This window comes from Eretmochelys imbricata, chromosome 14 (genome assembly GCF_965152235.1).
Source record: "Eretmochelys imbricata isolate rEreImb1 chromosome 14, rEreImb1.hap1, whole genome shotgun sequence".
Lineage (NCBI taxonomy): Eukaryota > Metazoa > Chordata > Testudines > Cheloniidae > Eretmochelys > Eretmochelys imbricata.
This window is the reverse complement of record NC_135585.1, coordinates 22,425,210-22,450,503: the sequence shown is the minus strand read 5'-3', so window position 1 is coordinate 22,450,503 and position 25,294 is coordinate 22,425,210. Positions and strand designations below refer to the sequence as shown.

The window sequence follows — 25,294 nt, the reverse complement described above, 5'->3', positions numbered from 1 at the left end:
ATTCACCAGTGGGTTATTGTTGCATTGATTCTGTGCCAGGGCAATCTGTGGGTGTACAGGGAGTTAGATGCCTTTCTGGGCCTCCTTGTGAGCTCAGGGCCCTACATTCTGCATTTCTACATGGCCCCATCACTTCCCAGTTCCATGGGCTCCTCCCACTGAGCTCAGGATGCCACCCCTGCAGAGGTGAAGGCTGAGCCCTGCCTCTCAGACACGATAGGCATGGCCCCCACCAGCTCCTGAGTGGCATGTGCTCCAGCAGGCCACTCATTAAAACATCCCTTGGGTGTTGGATAGGCTGCGCAGAGGGGAAGGGAGGGCAGCTGATAGGGGGCACCTGAGTCTCTTGGGGAGATGTAGGAGGCAGTTTGGGATTGTAGATTAAACACATCAGGTGGTACTTTGGCTAAAATGATCAGTAGTGAATAGCTAACACATGTGGTGTGGCATTAGGTGTCAGAGTTAACAGTCATTTGGGATGAATGGGCAGCCTATGGTGTCAGGCTGTCTGCAGACTCAGGAGCACAGTGCCTCACTGGTGACATTTTGAATTATTTTTCTCAACCATGAGGGTCAGAAAGGTTTTTTAAATTTGAAAACTTAAGATTCGGGAACCCGAGGTGGGGAGGATCCTGCTGCGAATTCTGCAGCCCTGGCTTCCCAGAATCCCTGGGGCTTGACCCTCATCTGATTTGTAAAAAACATTCATAAAAATGACAGCTGTGTTGAGGAATGTAAGGTTGGAATAGCAGGGGGCTGCAGGTCAGGAGTGAGGAGCATCAGAAGAGCATGTGCCTGTCTCAGGACTGGAATAGCAGAGGGCTGTAGCCCAGACTGGGGTGGCTCAGCACAGCTGCATTTGGGGAGTGCAGGACAGGAGATGCAGGGGTGCTGAAGTCCTCCTTGGGGTGTTCTAGCAAAGCTGCATAGGGAAGCTACAGCCGACTGGCTATTCACACGAGACAGGGCAGGGCTCTGTCACACAAGTTCACATACGTGGACCATGGAAGGAAAGCCAACGATGGTTTGATGTTATTGGCTGGGATTTCCTGGAGTCCCTTAGAGCAACGTGTCAGGGAGCTGGTGATGACCCCTGGCACTGGCAGCCAGATGTTGCCGCTGTTGGTTCTCAGGGGCTGTGGAGTGTGGAGCTCCGGGGCAACACTGATGAGAAATGATCTAACTCCTCCCTGCTGGGGAGAGAAGCGAAAGGAGCTGGATCTCCCTCTGCCCCCTTGTTGTATTGTGGACCTGGAGGCTTCCTCTGGAGGCTCTAGACAGGTTTCAGAGGAGCAGCCGTGTTAGTCTGTATTCGCAAAAAGAAAAGGAGGACTTGTGGCACCTTGGAGACTAACCAATGTATTTGAGCATAAGCTTTCGTGAGCTACACTGAATGCATCCGATGCAGTGAGCTGTAGCTCACGAAAGCTTATGCTCAAATAAATTGGTTAGTTTCTAAGGTGCCACAAGTCCTTCTTTTCTTTCTGGAGGCTCTGTTCACTTGAGCCAATTGGCCAGCATAAGCTCTGCAGGCTCCCACACGATCGTCGCTCGGGCTGATTTCTGACGCTGCTTCTGCTGTTCTCAACCTAGCAGTCAAGCGAATGCTGCTGTCCCTCTAATGCTGTATGGTTCCTTTCAGGGGAGGAGCCATGAACCCCACCATGGGGAGGACCCTGCCTTTGGTAGCTTTCCTTCAGCCCCGTGGCCTAATACTCTGCCATCTAGAGTCTGCTGAGTGTCCCCGGTGACTGGTCTGGCATCCTGCTGTTGTAGATAGTGGCCCGCTGCATGAGATCTGAGTCAGGCTGCAAGAGGCATGACAGAAAGCCCAGCGCCTTGGATTTGTTTGTACCTGTGGCCATCTCAAGCCAGCTAGGCTTTTTGCGGCCTCCTCCCCGGTCTCAGGCAGGGAGACAGCACCAGGATTTGGGAAGAGAGGGATAGAAAAGTGGCAGAGATTAAAGGAAACCAGCCCGTTGCGTGGCAGGGCTCTGTGTCCAGGCCTCAGCGTGGCTGGGGCCTAGTATGGTTGCTAATGGGAGCAGGAGGGGAGAGAGATATTACAAACCAGGGGATGAAACTGACCAAAGTCGGGAGTGGGCTGGTTATCAGGAGAAACTTCCTCTTGGTCAGATCCCCAGATGTGGAAGGGGTGGAAACCCGATTGCCTAGGTGGTTTCAGTGCAGACTGCGCTGGAGAACACAGTGTGTACAGTGACAGTCCTGCACTGGAAGGTGAGTCACAGCCGGGAATCACAGAACCGGAGCTGTGCCCTCACCCGGGCAGAGGGATGCTGCCCCTGGTTGCTTTTTGCCCTGGGTGGGGTGCACCCTGGGTCAGATCTGCCCATGTTTAATTTGACTGTGGTTTCTTGTTTCATTTTTAGGTCCTCCTTGACCTGCCCGCACTGTCTGAAGCAGAGCAACACCTTTGACCCCTTCCTGTGTGTCTCGTTACCCATCCCCCTGCGCCAGACCAGGTACGTGAGCCTCTGCTCTGAGCTTGCACCTGGACTGGCCCCTGGGAAACATCTTCCATCCCCACGCCATCCCTCTCTTCCCCGCCCTGTCTCCTGTTTCCCGGCAGGGGGCCCTGCTAGCCTGTGAGCCAGCGCAGTGTGCGGTGGGAGCCATGTGCTGTTTGCCTGTCCCTGTCCCTGGGGGCAGGGGCCCTGCTGCAGAAGGCATAGGTGCTGGAACTAGGGGTGGTGGGGGTGCTGCTGCACCCCTTGGTTTGAAGTGGTTTCCATTATAAACAGGGTTTACAGTTGGGTTCAATGGCTCTCAACACCCCCACTATACAAATTGTTCCAGTGCCCCTGGCCGAAGGTGGGGCTGCTCGCTGTGGGGGAAGGGGGCTAGTATGGATGGGGTGTCGGGGGTCTGTCTCCGGGTTCCAATCACAGTGAGCTGGGCGGGTCCCATCGCAGTTGCTATTGGTCAGTCCATAGCCCAGATGCACCACGCTACTTGTCAATGTGGTGACCTAGGACTGGCAGAATGGGACAGCGAGGCTGGTGGAGGTTGAGCAGAGCTGTGTGTGTGGGGAGCCCAGGGCTGCTGGGATATCAAGTGGCTGCGTGTCGGTGTGGAAGGAGCCCAGGGCTGGGATACCAAGGGCCTGCGGGTCAGGTCAGAAGTGAGGGGCACCGGTACAGCCGTGTGCATGAGCCCAGGGCTGGCATAGCAGGGGCTGCAGGTTGGGAGTGAGGGGCACCAGTACAGCTGTGTGCGTGAGCCCAGGGCTGGGCTAGTAGGGGGCTGCGGGTTGGGAATGAGGGGCACTGGCAGAGCTGTCGGGGGGAGCTCAGGACCAGGAGATCGGAGGATGATGACTGACATGCGCTGGCAAAGCTGCAGGGCAGACTGGCGGGTCCTTGGCTAGAGCTTGGCTTTCAATCAGGACTGAGGTTCATCGGCTGTGGTTGGGCCAGGGAAACACTTGCAAAGCTGCCCTCCCTTCACTGCCCTGCACTCCTGCTCTGTCACCCGAAGGGGACATGGCAACAGCTGCGCGCGCCCCAGGCCCCAGCAGGGGGGTGGGACTTCTGACTGTAGGTGTTCGCCCATAAAACACTCCGATACCAAAAGAAAAAGTACTTGGTGTTTATCCAGTGAACACCGGAAATGGCTACTTGTAGTTACAGGCGGCAGGTGGTGCATTCTGCCGGGGAGATTCCTGAAGCACACGAACTGGCTGCACATTAATGGAGCTGCGCAGACCCTGCTGGTGTGCTCTAAAGGTTGCCTAGTGCACTTTAACCCAGAGCCATTTGAAGCAGTCCTACATTAACGTGCACCAGGGAACGTTACCAAGAGACACTCAGTACAGCACATACAAAGGAAAGCCCCCCTGCCATTTTTGGACAGCTGCATAAAACTCAAAATTTGCTAAAAAATACCCCCCCCCGCAATGAAATTAATAAACCCTTAAAACCAAACGCCCTCCATGGGGGGCAGAGGCAGCTCTGCAGTCACCATTCTGCCCCCTGCTTTAGCCAGCACTGGGCTCTGCAACCTCGAATAGAGAGGTTCTGTTACGGGAGGTCAGCCCATTATTCTCACAGGGCAGCTTTCGTTCCAGCTCCTTCATCTGTATTTCTAGAAACCCAGCTGCTCTTTCTCCGGCTTGGGCAACACCAAGCAAGGAGTAGCCACCAGGGTGTTTGAAAAGGTGCAAACCTGCAAAGGAAGGAAGGAAAGAAAATGAGACTTTTTATTGTGATTGGTGAGAGCAAAACAACCATTTTCTTACCCATCAAATCCTCCTTTGCATTCTGAACTAGCAGCCGGTTCCTACAGATCGGCTGCCCCCATGCTGGCTCATTAGGACACAGATCACCGGCTCCTGTGATATCATTTCTCAGACCCGAGGTCTTGCAGACGAGAGCTGAGGCCGTCCACCTGACAGGATTTACTCTTCCAAAGAGCTGTTTTCACACTTTGCAATCGATAATAGATGCTGGCGCGAACAGCAGCGTCAGCGCTGAACTGAGAGACGTGTCTGGTAACAATTCCCGCAGCAGGAAGTGTGTTTGGCAAGCGTTTGCGCTGAACGTGCCTCCCGGTCTCATTGGAGCTGCGACGTTAACGTGCAACTAGTCGCAAAAACCGACAGCGGGAGGAAACACTTGTCCCTGTTTGTCTGGTAGGTTCTGTTCTGTCTCTGGTTGCACAACACCCAGCACAACAGGGCTCCCTCTGCGTGCCGGCAGCGCATGGGGCTAGTGTGGTACACTCCTGGGGGACAGTACTGCTCTGCACCCACAAACCTGCCCTCCAGCCCTGCCTGAGGGACCTTTACAGGGTGCTGGGGGAAGAGGCAGAAGGAGAATCAGGCAGCTGAGCGTAAGCTCGGAGCAAGGGGCAGCATGGAGTCGTAACGTGGTCCTTGGTTCCCCTCTTGCTCCCGGGGCAGTCGCCTCGTACCAGGCGCAGAAGATACTTTCCCCTCCGCACTGGGTCTGCTGCGCTGGCCAGTGTGCGTGCCTGCACGTGCCTGTGGGGGGGGGGTTGCAGTCAAGTCTCCACCCAGCTGTGGGGGGAGGAGGGGTGGAGTAGCGGCTACCTTTACACGGAGGAGAAGGGGCCACAGACGCTTTCCTACCAGCCTGTGCGGCTGCGGAGCCAAGGTCTTGGCTGGCTCCCAGGTGCCCGGCCCCACCTCTGCAGAGAAGCCTGGAGGCGGTGGTTCAGGTCTGTCCCAGTCTAACCCCTCAGCAGCGCCATGCGGGACACGTACAGCAGCTGGAGGGCACTGCCCGGAGATTTAGCAGCTGTCTGGGGTTATTTGTCCCGTCCCTCCCTGGGTAAAAGCAGCCTGTGAGGTCCCGTCATAGGGTAGAAGGGGCTGTTAGATCCTGGCCTGACCCCCTGCAGAGCACATGCCACAGGATTTCACCGTTACCTCTGCAGGTAGCCCAGTCACTTGCCTCAGGCCAGCGTGTCTCTTCCAGAACAGCAGCCAGCCTTCCTGTGGAGACCGCGAGAGACAGGAGAATCCACCTCTTCCCTCAGCACTGGGGTCTGGTGGGAAATCACCCCACTCTGCTCAGAATGGTTTCTGATGAGATCAGGAGCTTTGCCTCCCCCTGGTGGCTCCAAGTCATGAGTCAGCCCCCCAAAAATCATGAGAGAGGCTTCAAAAGCTTGCGTGTGTAACCAGAAATACATCTGAGGGTTGTTTGTGTGACTGGCTGGCTTTGGAGCCGTGAAGTCACACCCAGGCCAAGTTTCAGCTTTTCTCCAAAGGCTAAGGACTAAAAAAAAATTTTAAATCCAAGCTGAAATTCTCTTCTCTCCCCAGGACTCCCGGAGCTGGGGCTTTAAGAAAATCCCTGTTAGTGAGAGAATTGGCAACACGGCATCACAGGAAAATTGCAACAAATAACATTTTAAAACCTCTCTAAGAAAGATTTAAAATAGGGACTAAGGGCACCGTTTTAATGACTGCTACCACAGGCTCTCCCAGGCTTAGAAAGAAGGATTGCAGGGCCCTGAAACACAAACAAGGTCCCGTCTGCAGCAACCCAAAGCTCCCATAGCTTGCGCTGTGGATCCCTGGGACAGCATTTATTAACAGAACTTGTATCACAGCTGCATCTGGAGGCTTCAAACAAGATCAGAACCTCGTGCTGGGCACTGTGCAGACCCAGAGCGAGGCAGTGTGTGTGCTCCAGAGAGCTCTGATAAGACACAGAGAGGCTGAGAGGGGAAACTGAGGCACAGAGACTTGTTTGAAGTCACACAGTAGGTCACTGGCTGAACCATGTCTCCTGAGTCCTGGTCCATTAGCTCACCCTGCCTCTTAAACTGGAACCTCTCCCCAATCCGGACTGAGCACAGCCCGCCCTGGGGCCTGGGAGGTTACGGGGTGGGGCTGGGGGGAAATGTCTCTGCTGGGTTGATCCAAATTCTGCAGAAGGTGGTGGCTGTGTGAAGCTGCCCTGAGCTTAGGGGGTCAGGGGCAGTCCTGGCCCAGGTGGGTTAGTGGGCCCAGTCCCAGCACATGTGGGCAGCCCCAGTTGGCAAGGAACCTAGTGTGTCAATAATGCCAGCTGGGTCTTGCATGAGCTTACCAAAGGCAGGCGTAAATGCCAGTAGGGTTGTGAGTGTACAGCACAGCTCTGTGTGTGTGTGTGCGCACACATGTGCAGGCAGAGGCGTGTGGGTGTGCAGTGAGTGTGCGTACGCAGGCAGCAGGGCTGTGTGTGCGCGCACAGGACGGGGGATGAAGTGCGGAAAGTGCTTGTAATGTTCGCGGACTCATCCCAACCTTGCTGCCACCAGCGGCTCAAACTGGCTGTTTCTGGGGAGGGAGTCGGTCAGCTCCTCCTGCTGGGCACTGGGGCACGGCACTGCACAGGCTAAGCCCCTGGCTGCTTAGTCTGGGGTTCCTTTAAGACCCACAGTCGCCCAGTCTTTTACACACTTGTAACGAGGCTGGTTCTGGCGGGACCCAACTGAGAGTGCCAATTCAGGGCAACTTGCTTCAAGCAGGGCAGTTACAGCCCAAGGCTGGGGTTCTGTGCACACCAAGGCAAACCAGACCAGCCAGACAGAGAAGACTTTGGTCTCACCCCACTGGCTAACCACAAGTCACACAAGCAATTTCCTGAGACACCCCAGTTTCCCAGTATCCCCACCAGTGCCACTCGTTATGGGGACAAATGGTTATGAAAACCAATACCCCAGTAAAAGAAAAAAGGTTCTCTCGATCCCAAAGGACCAAGCCCCAGACCCAGGTCAATATACAAATCAGATCTTACCCACAAATCACGCTGTTGCCAATCCTTTAGAATCTAAAATCTACAGGTTTATTCATAAAAGGAAAAGATACAGATGAGAGCTAGAATTGGTTAACTGGAATCAGTTACATACAGTAATGGCAAAGTTCTTGGTTCAGGCTTGCAGCAGGGGTGGAATAAACTGCAGGTTCACATCAAGTCTCTGGAGTACATCCGCAGCTGGGACGGGTCTTTTAGTCCTTGGTTCAAAGCTTCAGTGTAGCAAAGTCCCTCCAGAGGTAAGAAGCAGGATTAAAGACAAGATGGAGGAGCTGCAGCAGCTTTTTATATTCTCTTGCCGTGTGGTCTCTCTTTCTTGGTCCCAAAGACAAGCTGTCCATCACACGGCCTGGAAAAACCTCAGAGCTCTGTCCATAGGCATGTCTCTGCACACCTTGCTGAGTCCCAAGGCATGTCTGCCTTCCCTCAGTGGGCTAGTTGTATAGCTGATGGTCCTTAAGGGGCCATCAAGCAGGCTAGGCAGAGATGACACCAACTTGTCTGGGGTGTCCCCCAGAAGCATAGCATAAGTTTGAATACAGACAGTATAGAGCCAATATTCATAACTTCAACTATAAAAATGATACACACATATAGACAGCATAATCATAACCAGCAAACCATAACCTTGTCTTAGACACCTCATTTGACCCCCTTTATATAAGATTTGGTGCCACTACAGGACCTTGGTTGCAACCATGTTCTATACAGTCCCAGTTCAAATCAATAACATCACAGCACTGTTTGCTTGCTCTGGTACTATTCCTTTGGGCAGTAACTCTCCCATGCTCTGCTGCACAGCTTGGCTTCTGCAAATTGATACTATCATTGTTCCACTAGGGGCTTCACTGACAGATTTAAATACTTTATAAACCCCTGTGGTGGAATGTACAGGGCCCAGCCTCATCCCTCATTGCCCAGCAGCGTCGCTGTGGTAAGTGATTCATATCCTTGGCTCACTAAATATTGCTCATTGGCTATGAGTCCTGAGGTTTGACATTTTGGAGGAGGGGTGGGGGAATCCCACCGGAGGGTCTTATCCAAAAGCTAAAAGGATTTGTTCCTGCGGACTACAACATCCCGTATCTCTCTGTGTGCGTTCCGGGAGGGGAACTCAGGGGCTGTCGCTGGCGACCTCTCAGCCCAGCACTGAACACAGGGAGGGGGAGTTCCCAGCCTGCAGGGTGGTCTGAACACTGTGCCGATATAGATAGATGGATGGATGGGGAGAGTGTGTCCTGGGATAGACAGGTAGGTGGTGGTGTAGGTAGATAAATAGATAGATCGGGAGGGGTGTGTGTTGGGATGGATAGAGGGGGAGGGAGTGTATCGTGATGGATAGATGTGGAGGGGGTGTATTGGGCTGCATAGATCTGGAGGGAGGTGTATTGGCCTGGATAGAATGGGAGGGAGGTGTATTGGGATGGATAGATGGGGAGGGGGTGTTTTGGGATGGATAGAGGGGGATGGGGGTATTAGGATGGATAGATCTGGAGGGAGGTGTATTACAATGGATAGATGGGGAGGGGGATGTATCGGGAAGGATAGATGGGGAGGGGGTGTTTTGGGATAGATAGATCTGGAAGGAGGTGTATTGGGATGGATAGGTGGGGAGAAGGTGTATTGGGATGGATAGATGGGGAGGGAGGTGTATTGGAATGGATAGATGGGGAGGGGGTATATTGGGCTGGATAACTAGCTAGATGTTTCTGGGAATAGATGGAAAGGCAAACGGGTGTTTGTGTGGATAGATAGAGAGGTGAGACCGTGTTACAGAACTGAGACCATCTTTGTGCTCCCCTCTACCCTGCTCACCTAGCTCTATTCAGGGGATCAGCCTGGGTATCAAAATGGGCAGCCCCTGCTGCCTGGCGCACTCCCTGGTCACCACTGGCAACCCTGGGATACTGCCTGGCTTAAGGGATACGGGGCCTGTCAGTTCTGGGGAGTGGGCTCCCCTGAGGACTCCCAGCCCCCCGCCATTCGGAGCAGGGGACTGAAAGGCTGCTCTCGGAGCAGGAGCAGAGCACAGGGGCATAGGCAGCCAGTGTCCCAGGACAGACTTGGGAGGTCAGTGGGAGAAGGAGGATAGGCTCGCGGTTAGGGCGTTAGCCAGGGATTTGGGAGACCTGGGTGCAAATCTCTGCTCAGTAATAGACCTTCCTGTGTGTCCTGGAGCAAGTCACCTGCTCTCTTGGTGCCTCCTTTCCCGCAGCTGTACAATGGGGATAACACGGCTGCAACGCTGTGGGGTGGGTGAAGACCGTGAGGTGCTCTCGGGCTTTGGTAGTGGGGTCCTGCAAGCTGGATGTGCACGCCTTGGATTGCACCAGGGGCCCAGTGCAGCTGGCAGCTCATGGGCTCTGTGCGTTCCTGGCGCCTACGTCTCTGCCAGCGAAGCCCCCGCTTGAGTTCGGCCCCTGGCAGTTGGCTGCGTTTTGACCAGTTTGGCGCTGAGCTTGTGGAGGGGGCGGGGACAACCAATGGAGACCGTGGCTGTATTGACAGAGAGCTGCCTATCTGCCATGCGGAGCGCTGCCTCGAGTGTTATCTCCCGCCGCACAGTGAAGGCTCTGCCCACTGAGGGCTGTCCCGGGAGCTGGCACTGGTGCTGTCAGCCCCCGGACGATAAACCTGCTCATTCAGCTTAAAGGGTAAGGAACAATGCAGCGGCAGCACGGCGCAGACAGACAGCAGAGGGCACGGACGTGTCTCCCGGGGCAGAGCGGGAGGGGACGCTCTATTTCACTCTCGCCAGGCAAATGCCACGATTGCCTCTGCATAGCAGTGCTATGGTGTGATGATGGGACGCAGCAGGGAGGGGGGAGTGTTGACCTGAGAATGTGCCCTGGGGATGGGAGACCTGAGAGCCTGTCACCTGAGCCAGGAGGGGGAGGGGGAAGCGATGCCTCTGCCCAGGATGAAGTGAGCTGTAGCTCACGAAAGCTTATGCTCAAATAAATTGGTTAGTCTCTAAGGTGCCACAAGTCCTCCTTTTCTTTTTGCGAATACAGACTAACACGGCTGCTACTCTGAAACCTGCCCAGGAATGTGAACAGAGGCTGCAGAAGGGAGCCTGCTGGGGGGGGTTTAGTTTTTTGTCCACCAACCACAGCCTCAGGTCGGAAGGGCACTATTCATACAAAAAGAAAAGGAGGACTTGTGGCACCTTAGAGACTAACCAACTCATTTGAGCATAAGCTTTCGTGAGCTACAGCTCACTTCATTGGATGCATACTGTGGAAAGTGTAGAAGATCTCTGAAAACTGTTCATACAGTTGCTCCAGTACGATTAGGTCAAGCAGGTCCTCTTTAGCTTGGGCCTCAGCTGTCCACTTGCGGGCATACCCCTGCATTCAGTTGACCAGTTGTAGGTATGTGACCTAAGGCGTTTTACGCTGACTCCAGAACCTTCTCCGATACATCTCGGGGGTCAGCCCAAACTCACGGAGCAGGGCCTGTTTGAACAGTTCTTAGTCCCCTGCCTCCACCCCTGTCATTCGGCTGTACACCTCCACGGCTTTGGGGTCCAGTAAGGGGGTGAGAAACTGGAGCCTGTCTGCAGGGTCAACCCTGTGCATCTCACAGGCATTCTCAAAGGCCATCAGGAAGCTATCTATGTCCTCCCCCTCCTTCCACTGGGCCAGGAAGCACTTATCAAAGCTCCTTGCAGTCTTGGGTTCCCCCTCACTCACCGCAGCCGGGGCCCCACTGCTCCTCATCCTGGCCAGCTCCAGTTCATGCTGTCTTTGTTTCTCCTTCTCCTGACATTCCCTCTCCTTCTCCTCCTGCTCATGCTTACGTTGCCTTTCCTCCTGACGTTCCCGCTCCTTCTCTTATTTTTCATGATCCTCCAGCTCCCTCATTTTCATCTCCCTCTCCCATTCCAGCCGTATCCGCTCCAAGGATGGGGAGCTCCGCTGGGAGGATCCCCTGCTGGCTGCCGGGGTCAGGGTGCCCTCGGTATTCACTGGGCTTCCCCCAACCCCTCCCCTAGGCATAGGTAGGAAGGGTCTCGGGATGTCCTTGGCAGCAGTCTGACCCCTCCCAGCCGGGTCAGGCCCCAGGGCCCACGCTGCATCCACTGGGCGGCTTCCCTCAGGGACAGGGATCGGGTCATCCAAGCGATCCCTCTCCTCCAACTGGGCAATCAACTGTTCCTTGGTGGACCTCCCAATGCGCAGCCCCCTCTGCCTGCACAGCTCCACCAGGTCGCTCTTAAGGCATTTAGCGTACATCTCTCTGCTGGCCACTCGGTTTTCTACGGTTTCCAGGAAAAACCCCTAGTGTGCCAGTCCTTCTTGAGGTCACCACCTCTTTGCCAGGGTCGAGCTGCAGACTCCTACGCCCCTGGGACCGCTCGCTGCAATCACCTCGGGGACCCTGTTACTGCAAAAGTCCTTCTCTCTGGTCACACACTCCCAGGGGTTAACCGCCCCCTGAAACCGTCTCTCTCTGAATCTTCAGCATGCCTGGTCCCTGTCAATCCCCCTTCGTTTTACTGTTCCCCAGTCACTTATTGCAGGAAGCGCCATTCACGGGATGCAGCACATCCCACCGCTACCACCAGTTGTCACGGAGTGTGGGAGAGTCCAGGCCCTGCACCCCTCTTCCTGGGATTCACTGAGACTCTCAGTCAGCCAGAAGGTTTATTGGACAACAGGAACACAGTCCAAAACAGAGGTTGTGGATACAACCAGGACCCCTCAGTCAAGTCCTTCTGGGGGAGCAGGGAGCTTAGACCCCAGCCCTGGGCTTCCCTGCGTTCCTCCACCCAGCCCCAAACTGAAAACTAAACCCCCCCAGCAGGCTCCCTGCTGCAGCCTCCGTCCACATTCCTGGGCAGAGGCGTTACCTCCCTCTCCCCCTCCTGGCTCAGGTGACAGGCTCTCAGGTCTCCCATCCCCAGGGCACATTCCCAGGTCAACACTCCCCCTCCCTGCTGCCTCACATCCTTATGGTCAGCCTGCCTCAGCTAAATGAAATGTCAGTGCTGCAATTAGGGGATGTGCTGGAGAGAAGCAGCTCACCTGCCTGCGAGGCTGGGCTGCGCCCGGGGACTGGGAGAGCTGGGAAATGCATGAAAGGCAGGCTGGGAGAAGGTGTGTGGTAAGAGCCGGCGAGGGCTCCGAATGTGACCTCCTCCTGGGCACTGAACCCGCTCTGTGCCTGGCACCAGTCTGCGGTGAAGAGCTGATCTGGCTTCTTCATTCCCTCGGGAGCGGGCCAAGCTGGGGGAGACATGGGAGTGCTTTGGCTGGCCGTCCCCGGGGTGGAGCTTGGCAGCTGAGGGCTCCTACCTAGGGCTTCTGGGCGAGTCCTGGTCTGGCTGGCTTTGGCCTCAGGCAGGGCCCACATGTTGGTGCATGTGTTGTGAAGCATCCAGGCTGGTGCTGTCCTGGCTCAGCCGCCAGAAGCTCGTGAGGTGTTAACAGAGCAGCTGCCACGAAAGGTCTGTCTTCACTATGGAGTTAGCCTGGGTGTTGCCCCTAAGCCCTCTCTGCCCACACACCACCGCCTCTCACTCCAGTGTAGAAATGCTTCCAACCAGGGCTAGCTGTCCCGGCTGGGGGTGGGTGGGATCCGACATGCTGCTTTCACTGGAGCTGGGAATCCTCTCTCCACTTTGCAGTGAGGACCCAGGGTAAATCCCTCAAATGCAGTTGCTGCCATTCCCCAGGGGGGCCACGACAGGCAGGTTCTCCCACAATCCCCTGGGAAAGACGCAGAGAGCGGCTCCACTCGCTGCAGCCCAACGGACCAAGGCACGTGCCCGCAGAAGTCCTAGCGACACACACGGGTGAGCGCGGTGCGGTCAGGGCACAGTAACTGGGGCAGGGCGTTGCAGTGGGGCTGCTCCTCACCTCCGGGCTGGGCCAACGCAGGGGCTCCCACCCGGTGCAGTGCAGACATCCCCTGGGGGAGCAGAGGAGGTGGGGCTGCCTGCATGGACTCCGAGGGCATTTCTCTCTTACTGACAGGCACTGCACCGAGCGCCTTGCAGAGCAGGTCTAAGGTGGCGTTGTCTCACTCCCGAGGCTGCAGTGCAGCACGGCTGTGTGGGGAGGCACCGCGGAGAGCCGGGAAACGACACCAAGAGGTTCGGGGGCTGGGATTCTCCCGATGAGGGATGGCTGCCCCGGCCCGCAGCTCTTGCTGCGCTGAAGATCAGAGCCTGCTGGGAGCAGGTCGAGGGCAGACACTGACCCGGGGCGAGCAGTGCGTGCTGGGAAAGTGCCCGGCTCAGCCCTCGGCTGGCCTCTGTGGTTCACACGTCTCTCTCTGCTGGGCGGCAGAGCAAAGAGAACAGCACCAAGAGCCATGTGGTAGGACTCCTACCCGTGTCAGCTCCTGGAGCGCTGAGGGGGCGTCCGGGCACCCACCTCCACATCTCTCTTAGCAAAGGACAGGGCCTGGGGCTTGGGCGGGGGAGGCAGAGGGTGAGGAGCTTGCCCAGGACAAGGGGCGGAAGGATCAGGTGACCTTTGGGGTTGGAGGTGACCCTGGGGCTGGGTAGCTGAGGGGTGAGCTTGGCTGGGGGAGAGGTGAAGTTGGGTGTTGCAATGGGGCTCTCAGGAAGTGCAGGGTGTGGGGGAATTGGGGCTGGACAGTCTGGGGGTGCTGACTAGGGGGAGGGGTAAGAGCGCAGGAGAGACAGTGTGTGACTGCACTGGCATTTCCCCTTTGAAGATCTGGGTTCAAACCCAGCTCAGCATCCCAGTGAAATGCATCTGGCTGTCTCAGCCCAGCTCCAGGAGCCATTTGCCAGCCTCCCTAGGCCACGGGTCTCCCACCTAAGGACAGAGCCCTCGCCCAGTGATAAGGCTTTTTCTAGCCACATGCAAAGGGAAATGCCCCACAGGCCAACGTCTCCTCCCAAGCTTCCTTCTCTGGAGCACCCACTGCCCCGTGAATGCCCTGCACAGACCCCCACCAGGACCCGGCCCCTCACTCGGGGCAACAGTCACCCCCATGCACAGGGGCCTCCGCAGCATGTCCACCCTGGCCTGAGGGGCCGTGGTGCAACACAACGTTTTGAAAACCTGACCTGTGAGAAAGGTTAAAACAACTGGGCATGTTTGGTCTGAAGAAAAGGAGACTGAGGGGGGACCTGAGACGAGTCTTCAAATATGCCACGGGGGCTGTTCTGAAAAGAGCAGGGCCCCATTGTTCTCCGTGCCTGCTGACGGGAGGACAAGCAGTAATGGGCTTAATCTGCAGCAAGGGAGAATTAGGTTACATATTAGGGAAAACTTTCTAATTCTAAGGGCAGTTAAGCTCTGGAACAGGCGCCCAAGGGAGGTTGTGGAATCCCACTCATTGGAGCTTTTCAAGAGCAGGTCGGACAAACCCCTGTCAGGGATGGCCTGGGGTTATTTGGCCTCGCCTCAGCACAGGGAGATGTGCGAGGTGACCTCCCAAAGTCCCTGCCAGCCCCACATTTCTGTGTTTTACCTTTGTTCTGGCTTTACCATGAAAGGGCCGGCGCTCTCCCATGATGCTCTGTAGCTGTGGATGCAGCAGGGCTATCGAGCGCTGGCTGCCCTGATGGGAGGCCTTTGCCATCCACAGCCAGAGCATGAGCAAGGCCCAGGCTTTGGGAGCTACCGCTGGGTTGTAATAAACCACACCCTAAACAGACCTACATGATAGGGTGCCTCCCAGAGCCCTTCGCTTGCCAGAATTCCTAGTCAGATGCTCCCCTGTGTGCAGCCCCGACGCAGTGGTAGAGCAATGGGAAATGCTTGTGATGTGGGAAAAGTGTATTGGATGCTGTCCTGGAGCAGTCCCCTCACGACACAGCGTGCCCGCAGGGCCACACCACCCTCACCTTCCTTTGGCTGCTCCCAAGTCCTGTGTCCACAGCAGCACAGCGCTCCTACCGCAGTATCGCCCTACCTGGGCCCGAGTTATTTAGCCTTAATAAAGCCCACAGGTCCAAACCCTGCCCCTGGGTTAAGGGATTCCTCAGCCCTCATGCCTGGGGCTGTGCAATGGGTCAAGCCTGCTTCGCCAGCCCACCAGCTCTGGGTTCCGGTTCTGCTTCGCAGCACCTCTTCTCCAAAGCGGGGTGTATCCCATTCCCAGCGTGTCTGCTGCACCCTTAAACTCCTGTTTCCTTAAAGGGGCTGTTTCATAGACAAGCCCCACCGCTCCTTAAAGGGGCCAGACCACCAGACCATGATGTTAAACGTTATGGGGTAATTCTGCCCCAGTGCAGGCTCCGGCAGCTGGGGGCAGGTGCTCAGTGGAGGGCAAAGCCGAGCCCCATATGTTTGTGGCCCTTACGGTGGGACTCGGTGCTGAGGTGTGTTCCCAGGTTGGCGCTCAGCTGTCTGCACTCATCACTGCCAGCACGGGGTTGGGAACATACAACGCATCCTAATTTGCAGCCAGAACAAGAGCTCGGGTTCCCTGGGGCACAGACAGTCCAAGGGGAAGGCCCCGCATTAGCTGCTTATTGGCCCTTCTGCTGCCCATCTGCTCCTCTGTTTTTCAGGCCCTTGAATGTCACCTTAGTCTTCCAGTCCAAGAGCCAGCGGTTCCTGCGGATAGGCTTAGCGGTGCCCCTCTTCAGCACCGTGGCGACCCTCAGGGCAATGGTGGCAGAAGAAGGCAAAATCACCCCCGATCAGGTGAGTCGGGGCCAGACCCTCCCTCCCACTGTCCCAAGTCTGGAGCAGCCAGGTGGCCAGCTACGCCCCCTGCTGAGCGCACTCCTGGCGGCATTGGGGGTGCCTGCTCTGGCCAGGCAGGGCTCACATGGCAAGGAAGGGGCCCCCCCTTTGTCTCAGCCACTCTGGTGCAGGGACTCACTGCGCTGTGCCACAAATGCCAGGTGGCATCGCTGCACCAGGCGGCAGGGTGTGAATGGAACCCCCTGGTGAGTGTGTTTCACAGGTGGTATGGGTGTGTTACAACCCTGTCAGCCTGGCTCCCAGCTGTAGCAGCTCATGTCTTAGCTCCGGAGACCCCCGTGGGCACATCCACGTTCACTGCATTGAGCTGCTGTGTGGAGGCCCCTGGCAGCCCTGAGACCCCTTAGTGGTTCTGCAAGCTCAAGGCTCTCCAGATGCAGGAGAGACTGTGGCCACAGGGCGGGTTTCTCCTCAACTCCTGTACGGGAGGGAGACGGGGTCGCTGACCATTCCCCTGCGCTGCAGGTGATCCTGGCGGAGCTGTCCCCCAGCGGGTTCCAGCGCTCCTTCCATGACGAGGAGGATCTGAACGCCATCGCGGAGGGCGACAGCATCTATGCCTTCCAGGCCCCGATGCCCTTCACCAGAGGCAGCTCGTCCCGGCTCTCAGGTACCAGACTGCATTCGGATTCATTCCTTGCAGGCAGGTGGGAACGTGCACATGGTAAAAGCCTTGTGAGGCTCTTCTGAGCCTTGGCGGGAGGTTGACTGACTGTAGCTCTGCAACTTTAATGAGCAGAAATTGACGTGGGATTTACTCCACTCTCCCCGGGACTGAATCCCTGGAGACAGCTCCCCCTGCCCCTCCCAATATGCATCTGTCCCAGCTTCTGGTCGTACCCAGGAAACAATTACGCAGGCTGAGCCCAAACCACTGAGCTGAGGGAATGTCAGGGTACCTCGTCTGATGGCCTATTAACAACAGATGGCCCCTGTTTAAAGGCACGGGGCATTTTAGACTGAACGCGCGTGGAACAGAATCTCTCCTGACACAGCCAGACCAGCTGCCCATGAGGGTATCTCACAATGTGTGAGACACAGGGAGGAAGGTGCAGCTACAGCTCTGGGCTGGGACGCAGGAGATCTGAGGTCAGTTCTAGCTCAGTCACAGGCTCCTTGGGGCAGTCACTCAATTTTCTGGGGATAACGATGCTTTCTGGGGATAACGATGCTTAATTCTGGGGGGTGGCAAGGACCCCCGTCCTGCGTGTGCAGCGCCCAGCGCAATGGGGCCCTGACCTGCCACATACACAATGATTTCACCCTGATCTTTAAAGCGCTGCGCTGCCCACTCTCTGTGCTTTGATTTAGGGTGCACTCAGTGCCGGGGGCACAACCGGCTGAGCCTGTGCGATGCAGTGCCGCGACCTGTTCACAGCTTGCTTGTCCTCGTGGACAAACACCCAACTCCTAATGCTGCCATTTCCCCGCCCCCGGCACTGCAGAGTTGCCAGCTGAATGGCCAGGAGCTTAGGGACCATCTCCCTTGCCAGAGGGCAGGGCTAAGGAGCCATGAGGGTCGGGGAACAGGCTCTGTCACCACCTGAGCTGTGAGCCTGCTGCAGGCACAGCCAGAGGACGTCAGCCTCACGGACGTCCGAGATGCAGAAGACCTCTCTGGTCATTGGGTCCTGGGGGCCTGGCAGGATTCTGTGTCTGGCCCCTTTCACAGGCCCTGCATTGAGCTCATTCAGAAAGAGGAGGCTATGCCAGTGAATCGTCCCCGGGACAGCCTGATGCACAGGCCCTAGTGCAGCCGTCAGGACGCAGGTGGGTTGCATTTCTCTTGCAGGGCGGGAGACTGGACCACCCTCAGCACCAGCTGCAGGTGTGCAGGTCTGCCCATCCCCCAGGTTTGCAGATGAGAGTTCTAGGACCCAGTGTGAGCCATGCACCCACCCTCCCTTCATCCGAGTCCTCCAACGCTTCCTCTAATAACTCTTTGCCCTTCCCTAGCACGGTCTCCCGCACAGTCTCCCACACAGCCAGTGCCAGGGGCTGCTGTCCTTACCCACCCTGGCCAGCACCCTGCTGGTGCAATGGGGCCCACTAAGCAGCACCCTATTCCTGCAATAGCACCCACTAAGCCCCAGGGGATTATCTGGGGAGCAGGGTTCTAGTCAATGGGAGTAAACGCATCCAAATCCCGCCCTGTGTGGGAGGGGCAAGTATCGTTAGCCCTCCCCTGGGAGTCATAGACCCTGGCTCCAAAGGGCACTGTCATTCCAGGTGCAAACACGGTTCGAAACCTCAAAATGGTTTGCGAAATGGGCGAGTAGTTTTCTGGCCAGCCCGGTGAACCTGCCTCTCCCAGGTGGAGGTGCCCAGCCAGGCCGGAGTGCGCGGGGGCAGGGAGAAGAACCGGAGTGACCGAGCGGCATGCCCAGATTGCCTACGGAGCTGTAGAGGTAGCAGCCTGCTTAATGCTGCTCTGAGAGGTGCTGCCCCCCTGTGTGTCAATGCACCTGGACCCCCCAGTTTGCTCAGAGCCGCATCCGTCCACTCGGGGACTAAGGAAACACCAAAAGGCTCTGGCTTAAATTCTGGCCTCAGTTATGCCCATGCAGCTCTGCTGGCAGGGAAGGGGGTGCACTGGGGGTGGGCTGAGGAGAGAACTGGGCCCCTAACGTTCCCTAACAGCAGCTCTTCAGAAGGCCAGACTGACAAGTCTTGGTGATGGTTCCAGAGGGAGTCTCAGAGAGTTCTGGGCTTTGGAGACTTCTCTGACCCCCTGGGAAGTATCCAGCCCTCGTTGCTCTGCTGCTGGCTTCCTCGTGGGATTTCCAGGTGGCGTCTGGCTTGGCTGGTGATTAGGCCCCTCGGCTCCAGGAAGTGCAGAGGGAGCCGTGAAAGTAAGACCGAGCGAAAAGTGAAGCGAACGTTTTCAAACCCAGAGAGAGGTTTAGCTCGACCTGCGGGTGGACGGTCGGCTCAGCCCTTGCAGGATTTGCCCTTCCTCAGTTAGGATGGGCCACAGGGCTGGGGTGCAACCTGCAGTGTGGCAGACTTCGGGGGAGCCTCTGTCTATGGGATGCACAGAGACAGCTCTAGGAAGGCAGGGAGAGACGATTCTGAGACCTGGCTCCCCTAGCTCATGACTTCAGGCAGAGGGCTCCTTGCTTGCTGTCTGGAGGAGGGTTTGGGATGCAGAGCTGTGTGGCTCAGAATCCCTGAGAGCTGCAGAGAAATCCTGGGGCCACCTGCCACAGAGCTAACTTCATGGTGCCCAGAGGTAAAGCAGTATCCCTCCAGCACAGCATGAGCTTCAGGGGAATCCTGGGGGCAGAGGCCACTGCCCATCACGCTGTTCCTGACCCAGCTTCACCCCTCCAGCTAACGATAATGGGCATTTCAAAGGAAAGCGTCACGTACGATGTCCTAGTATCATGCTCATTGGCAAGGCTTGTGCTGGTAATCGGACCCCAGGACTCCCCTTAATGGCGACTTAATTAGAGGCCAGCTGGTGTTCAGTAAACGTTAGCCTAAGTACTCGTGGCATCTGGGCAGGGTGTGTGGAATGTCTTCTCATGCAATGCCAGCCGTGTTCAGATTAGCTGCCACCAGGGCTATTGCAGCTGCTTGGTGCCGGAATGAGCCGCGCTGCTGCTTGGAGTGGGCCGTGGGCATCCTGGGGCTGATGAAGTAAGAACCGACCCAACCGTGGCACCAAATGAAATTTGACTGTTTGAAGTTCAGAAAACACCCCCCGCCCCAATTCTGTTTCACTTTCACTGCCCCTCTGCATGTCCTGCGTGTGCCTGGAAACACATGATCCAAAACTCGGCAAGAAAGGAGCAGCTCGCAGTGCTGCCCAGAAGCAGGACGCTTGTAAAATCTCCACAGGGAATGTGTGTTCAATTTTCCAGATTTCCGGGGAACAGGTGGCAGCCAGACTCCTGATTGCTTCTCCAGGCTCCATCCCCAGGCATAGGAGGTTCCCGTACCCCAGGCAGGGTGCTTTGAGGTCCCCACCTCGGGCCTGGGCTGAGTCTGAGTCCAAGCAGAAGGCACCTAACACAAGTGGAAGTTGCCGTCCTAGAGAATGTTCCCTGAGTACTAGCCGCAGGCAAAGGCCTGAACAAAGCAATTCCTGCAGCAGCCCCATCAATAATAGATCTAGCCTAACGGAGCTTGTTGGTCTAATTCTTCCTTCCCCGGCAGCCCCCTGGGGAGCAGTGTTTTCAGGTTCCCCAGGAAAGTGCCAAGCGTGTTTCAGAACCGTATAAGGCACATGTGCAGCTGCATCAGGGCACGGCATCTCTGGCACCAGGACTGGGCTGAGAAGGGAAATCTCCCTCCTGGAGCTAACGCCGAGGAGTATAAAAATACCAGAGCTCCTTCTCCGGCCAAGGATGACACAGCCTGGGGCCGGTGAACAAGGCGGCCGGGGGGACATGGCTTTGCATCCTTTCATGTCACGCAGCATTAATTGCTGAGCTGATTCTCTTCAAGCGGAGCGCTGGTGAGGTCTGAGACACGATGAGCAATCGGGCCCTTCTCTTGTTAGGGAGCTCAGCCCTGCAGCAGAAAGCACCAGGTCATGGGTCCAGGATAGCTGCAGGGCTTCATCTTTCCTGATAGCCTTTTTTAGAGGCCCCTCACTGTGCTATCTGGGCACCTCATGTGCATTTATAGAGCCCCTCCTCCTCACCGTGAGGTGGGGCGGGTGAGGGGGGGAGGAGGGTATCAGAGCCCCGTTTCACAGACAGGGAACTGAGGCTCAGGGGATGTGCCCAAGGTCGCCCGAGGCAGAGCTAGGAATTAGAACCCAGATCTCCTGAGGTCCCTCTCTGGCAGGCTTACTGGGCCTGTCCGAGGAGTGACAACAGGCGAATAGCATGGGGAGGCAGGAGAAGCTGTGCTCTGCCCAAGCCAAGGCTGTGGGGAAGGAGGCCTGTTCCTCTCCCCAGGTTCTCAGCCAGCACGAGGCAGCCTGGAGTCCGGTCTGCTCCCTGCAGTACAAGAGCAGGACATGTCCCCCTGGCAGTGTGGCTGGTCTGTGGTGGGGAGATGCCCCCCAGGGCTGATGACTCGGGAGCAGTCCTGATATGGCCCCTCCCCAGGCCGGGACGTTGGACCAGAGTGCGGAGCTGCTACCACAGCCTGCCCCCCGCTGAGCTGTGGGGGGTGGGCAGTAAGTGGGCAGGCATCAGCAGCACCCGGCCCTGCCACGGCCCCTCTCCCTGGGGGTCTGCTCTTCTCCTGTGTGGGCCTCAGACACACAGAACCCGCCAGCCGGCCATGACGTCCCCAGCACGCTGGAGAGGGACTCAGTGCCCCTGCTAGTTGGTGGCAGGCGGGAGCTGCTGGTGGTTCTTTGCTCTGGCAGCAGCTGGGGGCACTTCCCAGTCACACCTGTTTGTCCCCTTCCCTTTGCAATTTGGCCCAGTTGGGCAGCTCCTTCAGCAGCCTGGCCTCCAGGGGTCTGAGCCCTCCCAGCTCTCGCTGCAGCTGGGCATGGCCCAGGGATTGGTGCCAGGTTTCCCCGCCCTTTCATCCCAGGGCAGTGCTGGTCAGAAATAGCCCTCAGGTGGGCCAGGCAGCTGTGAGGAGGAACGGCCGTGGCTGGTGCTGGGAGGTGGGAGCTGAGACCATCTGTTCCTTTGACGGGCTCTTACCTAGGCTTATGCCTCCCTTGAAGGCTGTAGCCATCTATCACGTCCCTCCCAGGTGCGTGCAGATGAGCCTGCCACTGAAAATAGCTGCAGGACGAGTGGTGGTAGGGGCAGTGAGGCTTCATCACTGTTCTGGCTTGTTATTAAGATCTATAACCCAGCAATCGCAGCATGAGGCCGCTGGGAAATAGACTTTTCTCCTGCAGCCCAGCCTTCCCTTCCCGGCCAGCTGCGTTCCTCACCCCGGGCACCAAGATCCTGGCAGTGAGGCACCCAGCTGGGGGAAGGTAGCCATGGGACACATCCCCTGCAAGCCCCAGTTCTTGTTTTTAAGCTCTTTTGACATGATTCTGCTCCCATGAGTGATCTCCAACTACTGTGGGCAGGGAAGAGAGCCCCCACAGACCCCAAGGCTGTCCCAGCCCTGGGCTCCCTTCACACAGCTCTGCCATGCCCCTCACTCCCGCCCCACAGGCCCCGTAGCTATCCCAGCCCTGGGCTCCCCTCACACAGCTCTGCTGATGCCCCGCACTCCCGACCAACAGCCCCAGCTACTATCCCAGCCCTGGGCTCCCCTCACACAGCTCTGCCGATGCCCCGCACTCCCGACCAAGAGCCCCTGCTACTGTCCCAGCCCTGGACTCACTCACTCACCCATAGCTCTGCCGGGGCCCCTCAATCCCCATCTGCAACCCTTTGCTATTTCCGCCCTGGGCTCCCCCTGCCCAGCAATGATGGTGCTCCTCAATCCTGATCTGCGGCCTTCATGGCTATTCCAGGGGCATGCATTAGCACACGTACATGCTGTAAGGGGTGCTATAAACATTCCCAGGACGAAATGCCCAATACCTACAACTTCCTTGGCTTGAATTCCAGGCTGTGGAGACAAATGGCTCAATAAGGCAAATGCAGGAAGACATCCTGCTTCCCTGGGGCCCTGCCTGGGTCCCAATCCCGGGGAACCCTCCTAGCGAGGCCTTTCAGCGAGGCACTGGCTTGGGGAGCTGCGGGTGAGTGTTCCTGTGGTGTGCAGTGCTCAGCTGAGGGCCATTTGAACTGGGCGGGGTGTTCTGGTTCATTGTCTGTTGTCCTGTGCTGTTAAACAGCTGCCATGCGGCAGGCCAGAAGGAGCTGCATTTCAGCAGTGCGGGAAGCGATTACTGGGTTTGTGAGGTCACTGTATACATTAATACTCAGCACTTATCAAGGCCACAGATCTCACAGTGGGCAAGTATCGTTATTCCCATTTTACAGAGGGGGAAACTGAGGCACAAAGCAGGCAAGTGACAAAGGTCCCATGGCCAGGCTGTGGATAGAACATGACTCCCTGTGTGGCACCTCTGCTGTGAGTGGGGCAGCTCGGGTGAGTAAGGCTTACAGGATCACATCCGGTTTTCTCCAGGCTGGCTTTACGGGAACAAGCTTGGAGCTGCAGGGGCTTCTCAAAGTGGAGGCAAAATGTGGAGCAAAGCAACCTGCTCTGGAGGAGACTGAGGAGGAGACAGAGAACAGCCTGGCGCCGAGGGCCCAGGGGCCTCGCTGAATTAACTGAGCTTTGGCGCAACCTCTCAGTGCTCTGCGCAATTCTGACAGCCTGACCGTGCTGGCACATGGGTCAGTAGACGGCATTTCAAGGTACAAGGCTTAGCGTGGATTGTCCCCAAGGCAGCAGTTTCTCCTGGCTCTTGATTGATATCCATAAATATTTAATGTCCAGAAGTTAGCATCAAGCCGTGACGCTGAGAGCTGGGCTCTGGCCGCTATGCGATCCTGGCATTCCCCAGCCTCAGCAACCGGGGCCTCCTCGGCCTCTGCAAAGCACCTCAGTACCGGGACTGGAAGGGCACCAGATAGACCGGCCAGCTCTGTGGAAATGGAAACATTGAGCTGGGTGTTAAACGTGTCGGAGCGTCTCCCCAAACAAGTTTGTTTCATATTCTGGTGCAGAGGCACATTGTCCCGAGTGACGTTTGGCGGGCAAGGAGTGGGGCAGGACGAGCAGGGTGGGGTTTGTGATTGGCAGGGTGATTGGGAAGGACGAGTCAGTTGATGGTGGCAGGGGAAACCCAAGTGCAATGCACGTGCTGGACCGTTTACCTGACAACTCTGCCGATGCCCCTCACTCCTGACCTGCAGCCCTCCTGCTATTCCAGCTCTGGGCTCCCTAACTTCAAGAACTGCCTGTGAGCACAAATCCTAACCCTGCTGCCCCCCATCCCACCTTCAATCCTGGGCTCCCCTCCCACCCAGCCAATACCTCTCAACACTGCAGAGATTTCTCGGACAGCCCAGAACGTGTCCCGTCATCGCCCTTCAGAAATGAGCCCGTGCCACCAGGGGCCTTCCCCAGTAAGGGGCTGCCCGGACCCTGGCTAGGGAATGGAGCATGCCTGGCCCCTCTTGCTTTGCCAGTACCCCTCAGCCCAGGCCTGGCTCTGCTTCCACCTGCTGTGCTCTGTGGCACATCAGGGACGGGGACAGATCTGCACAAAGGACCTGGTTGAAGTGACTGGATTAATTTCCCTCAAGGGCTGGTTTCTCCTCATCCAGTGCAGGGAGGAATCATCATAACTCTAAGGACTGGCCTGGAGCCCTGGGGCCTGAGGGATGCTTCCCCTCAAGGGTGGGCTTGTCTGTTCCCTTGGTGTGTCCGACAGGAGGGCAGCTGCACGCTGCAGGCAGGGCTCCCGAAGCAGCTGGGCTGGTGCAGAAGGATGCTTGAGAGCACAAGCCCACCCTGGGCAGCCCCCACCCTCTCCCCATGTGCACCCGTCAGGGCAGCCTGCCCCGTGTTGCCCCAGGCCCCTGCCTGCTGCCCAGCTGGAGCGAGTCTGGGCCTGGATCTTCCACAAGCCAGGGGCACTCAGCCCTCACAGCAGGTCCCCTGGGTGAATAATGATCATTATTAGTAGCAGTCGGGTGTAAGGCAGCAGCTCCAGGGATCATCCAACAGCTCTTCTCAGCAGCCAGATGTTGATCGCTTCCATTCGTCCCCGACATCAGGGGAAGCCAAGCTCCAAATCCCATCAGGTCTAGCCTGGCAAGGGGCAGCTGTGCACATCTGGAGATGGGGTCTGGAGCACACATCTGGCCCAGTAGGATCCAGTGGCCCTGTCTGTGTGGCACGTGGTTGGGATGGGGCCAGAGAGTGCAATGCAGGGAGCAGAGACAGGCCCCAGAGCGGGGCCCGGGAGGTCTCTACGGCCATTTCACCCTAAACACGCAGGTCAGTGTCAGGCTGTAGCCTCTGCCAGCTGGATCACGGGGTTTCAGGTAAAACAGTGGAGGGGATGAGGAGTGAGCAGGTGAGGGGCAGCACTGGCTGCAGGGAAATGCAGCCCCGACTTTCCACACATCTTTGTGGTTGCTGCACCTCAGTCCGATCTTGCAGCTCCACCCCACCGTTCTCATTTAGTCCTCTCACACACAGCTCTGCCAGGGCCCCTGAGTCCTGCACCGCTGTGCAGCCCCCTTGTTCCCCAGTCTGCCCCCACCCTGCTTTGTCAATGGGCCGTACTCCAACATTGCCGCAGCTGTTCCAGCCCTGGCACCTCCCGTGTCGCCTGCCAAGCACGCCCAAGTGCTGTGCAGCAACCCCTCCCTTAGGGACTTGAATCGAGGGCTCAGCCCATTGTGACCTGCCAACCGAGGTGGTGTATGGAGATGAGAGCCTGGTGCATTGACCCGCTGT

General features: G+C 57.1%; 1 protein-coding gene across 1 annotated transcript in view; it reads left to right on the top strand.

The window, feature by feature from the left end:
- USP43 (ubiquitin specific peptidase 43) overlaps positions 1-25,294 on the top strand; it is a 188,780-nt gene that overhangs the window by 105,136 nt on the left and 58,350 nt on the right. The window contains exons 4-6 of the mRNA XM_077833850.1: positions 2,391-2,483; positions 15,790-15,925; positions 16,454-16,598. Coding sequence (XP_077689976.1) covers positions 2,391-2,483; positions 15,790-15,925; positions 16,454-16,598 — 374 coding nt within the window. The remainder of the gene's footprint in view (positions 1-2,390; positions 2,484-15,789; positions 15,926-16,453; positions 16,599-25,294) is intronic.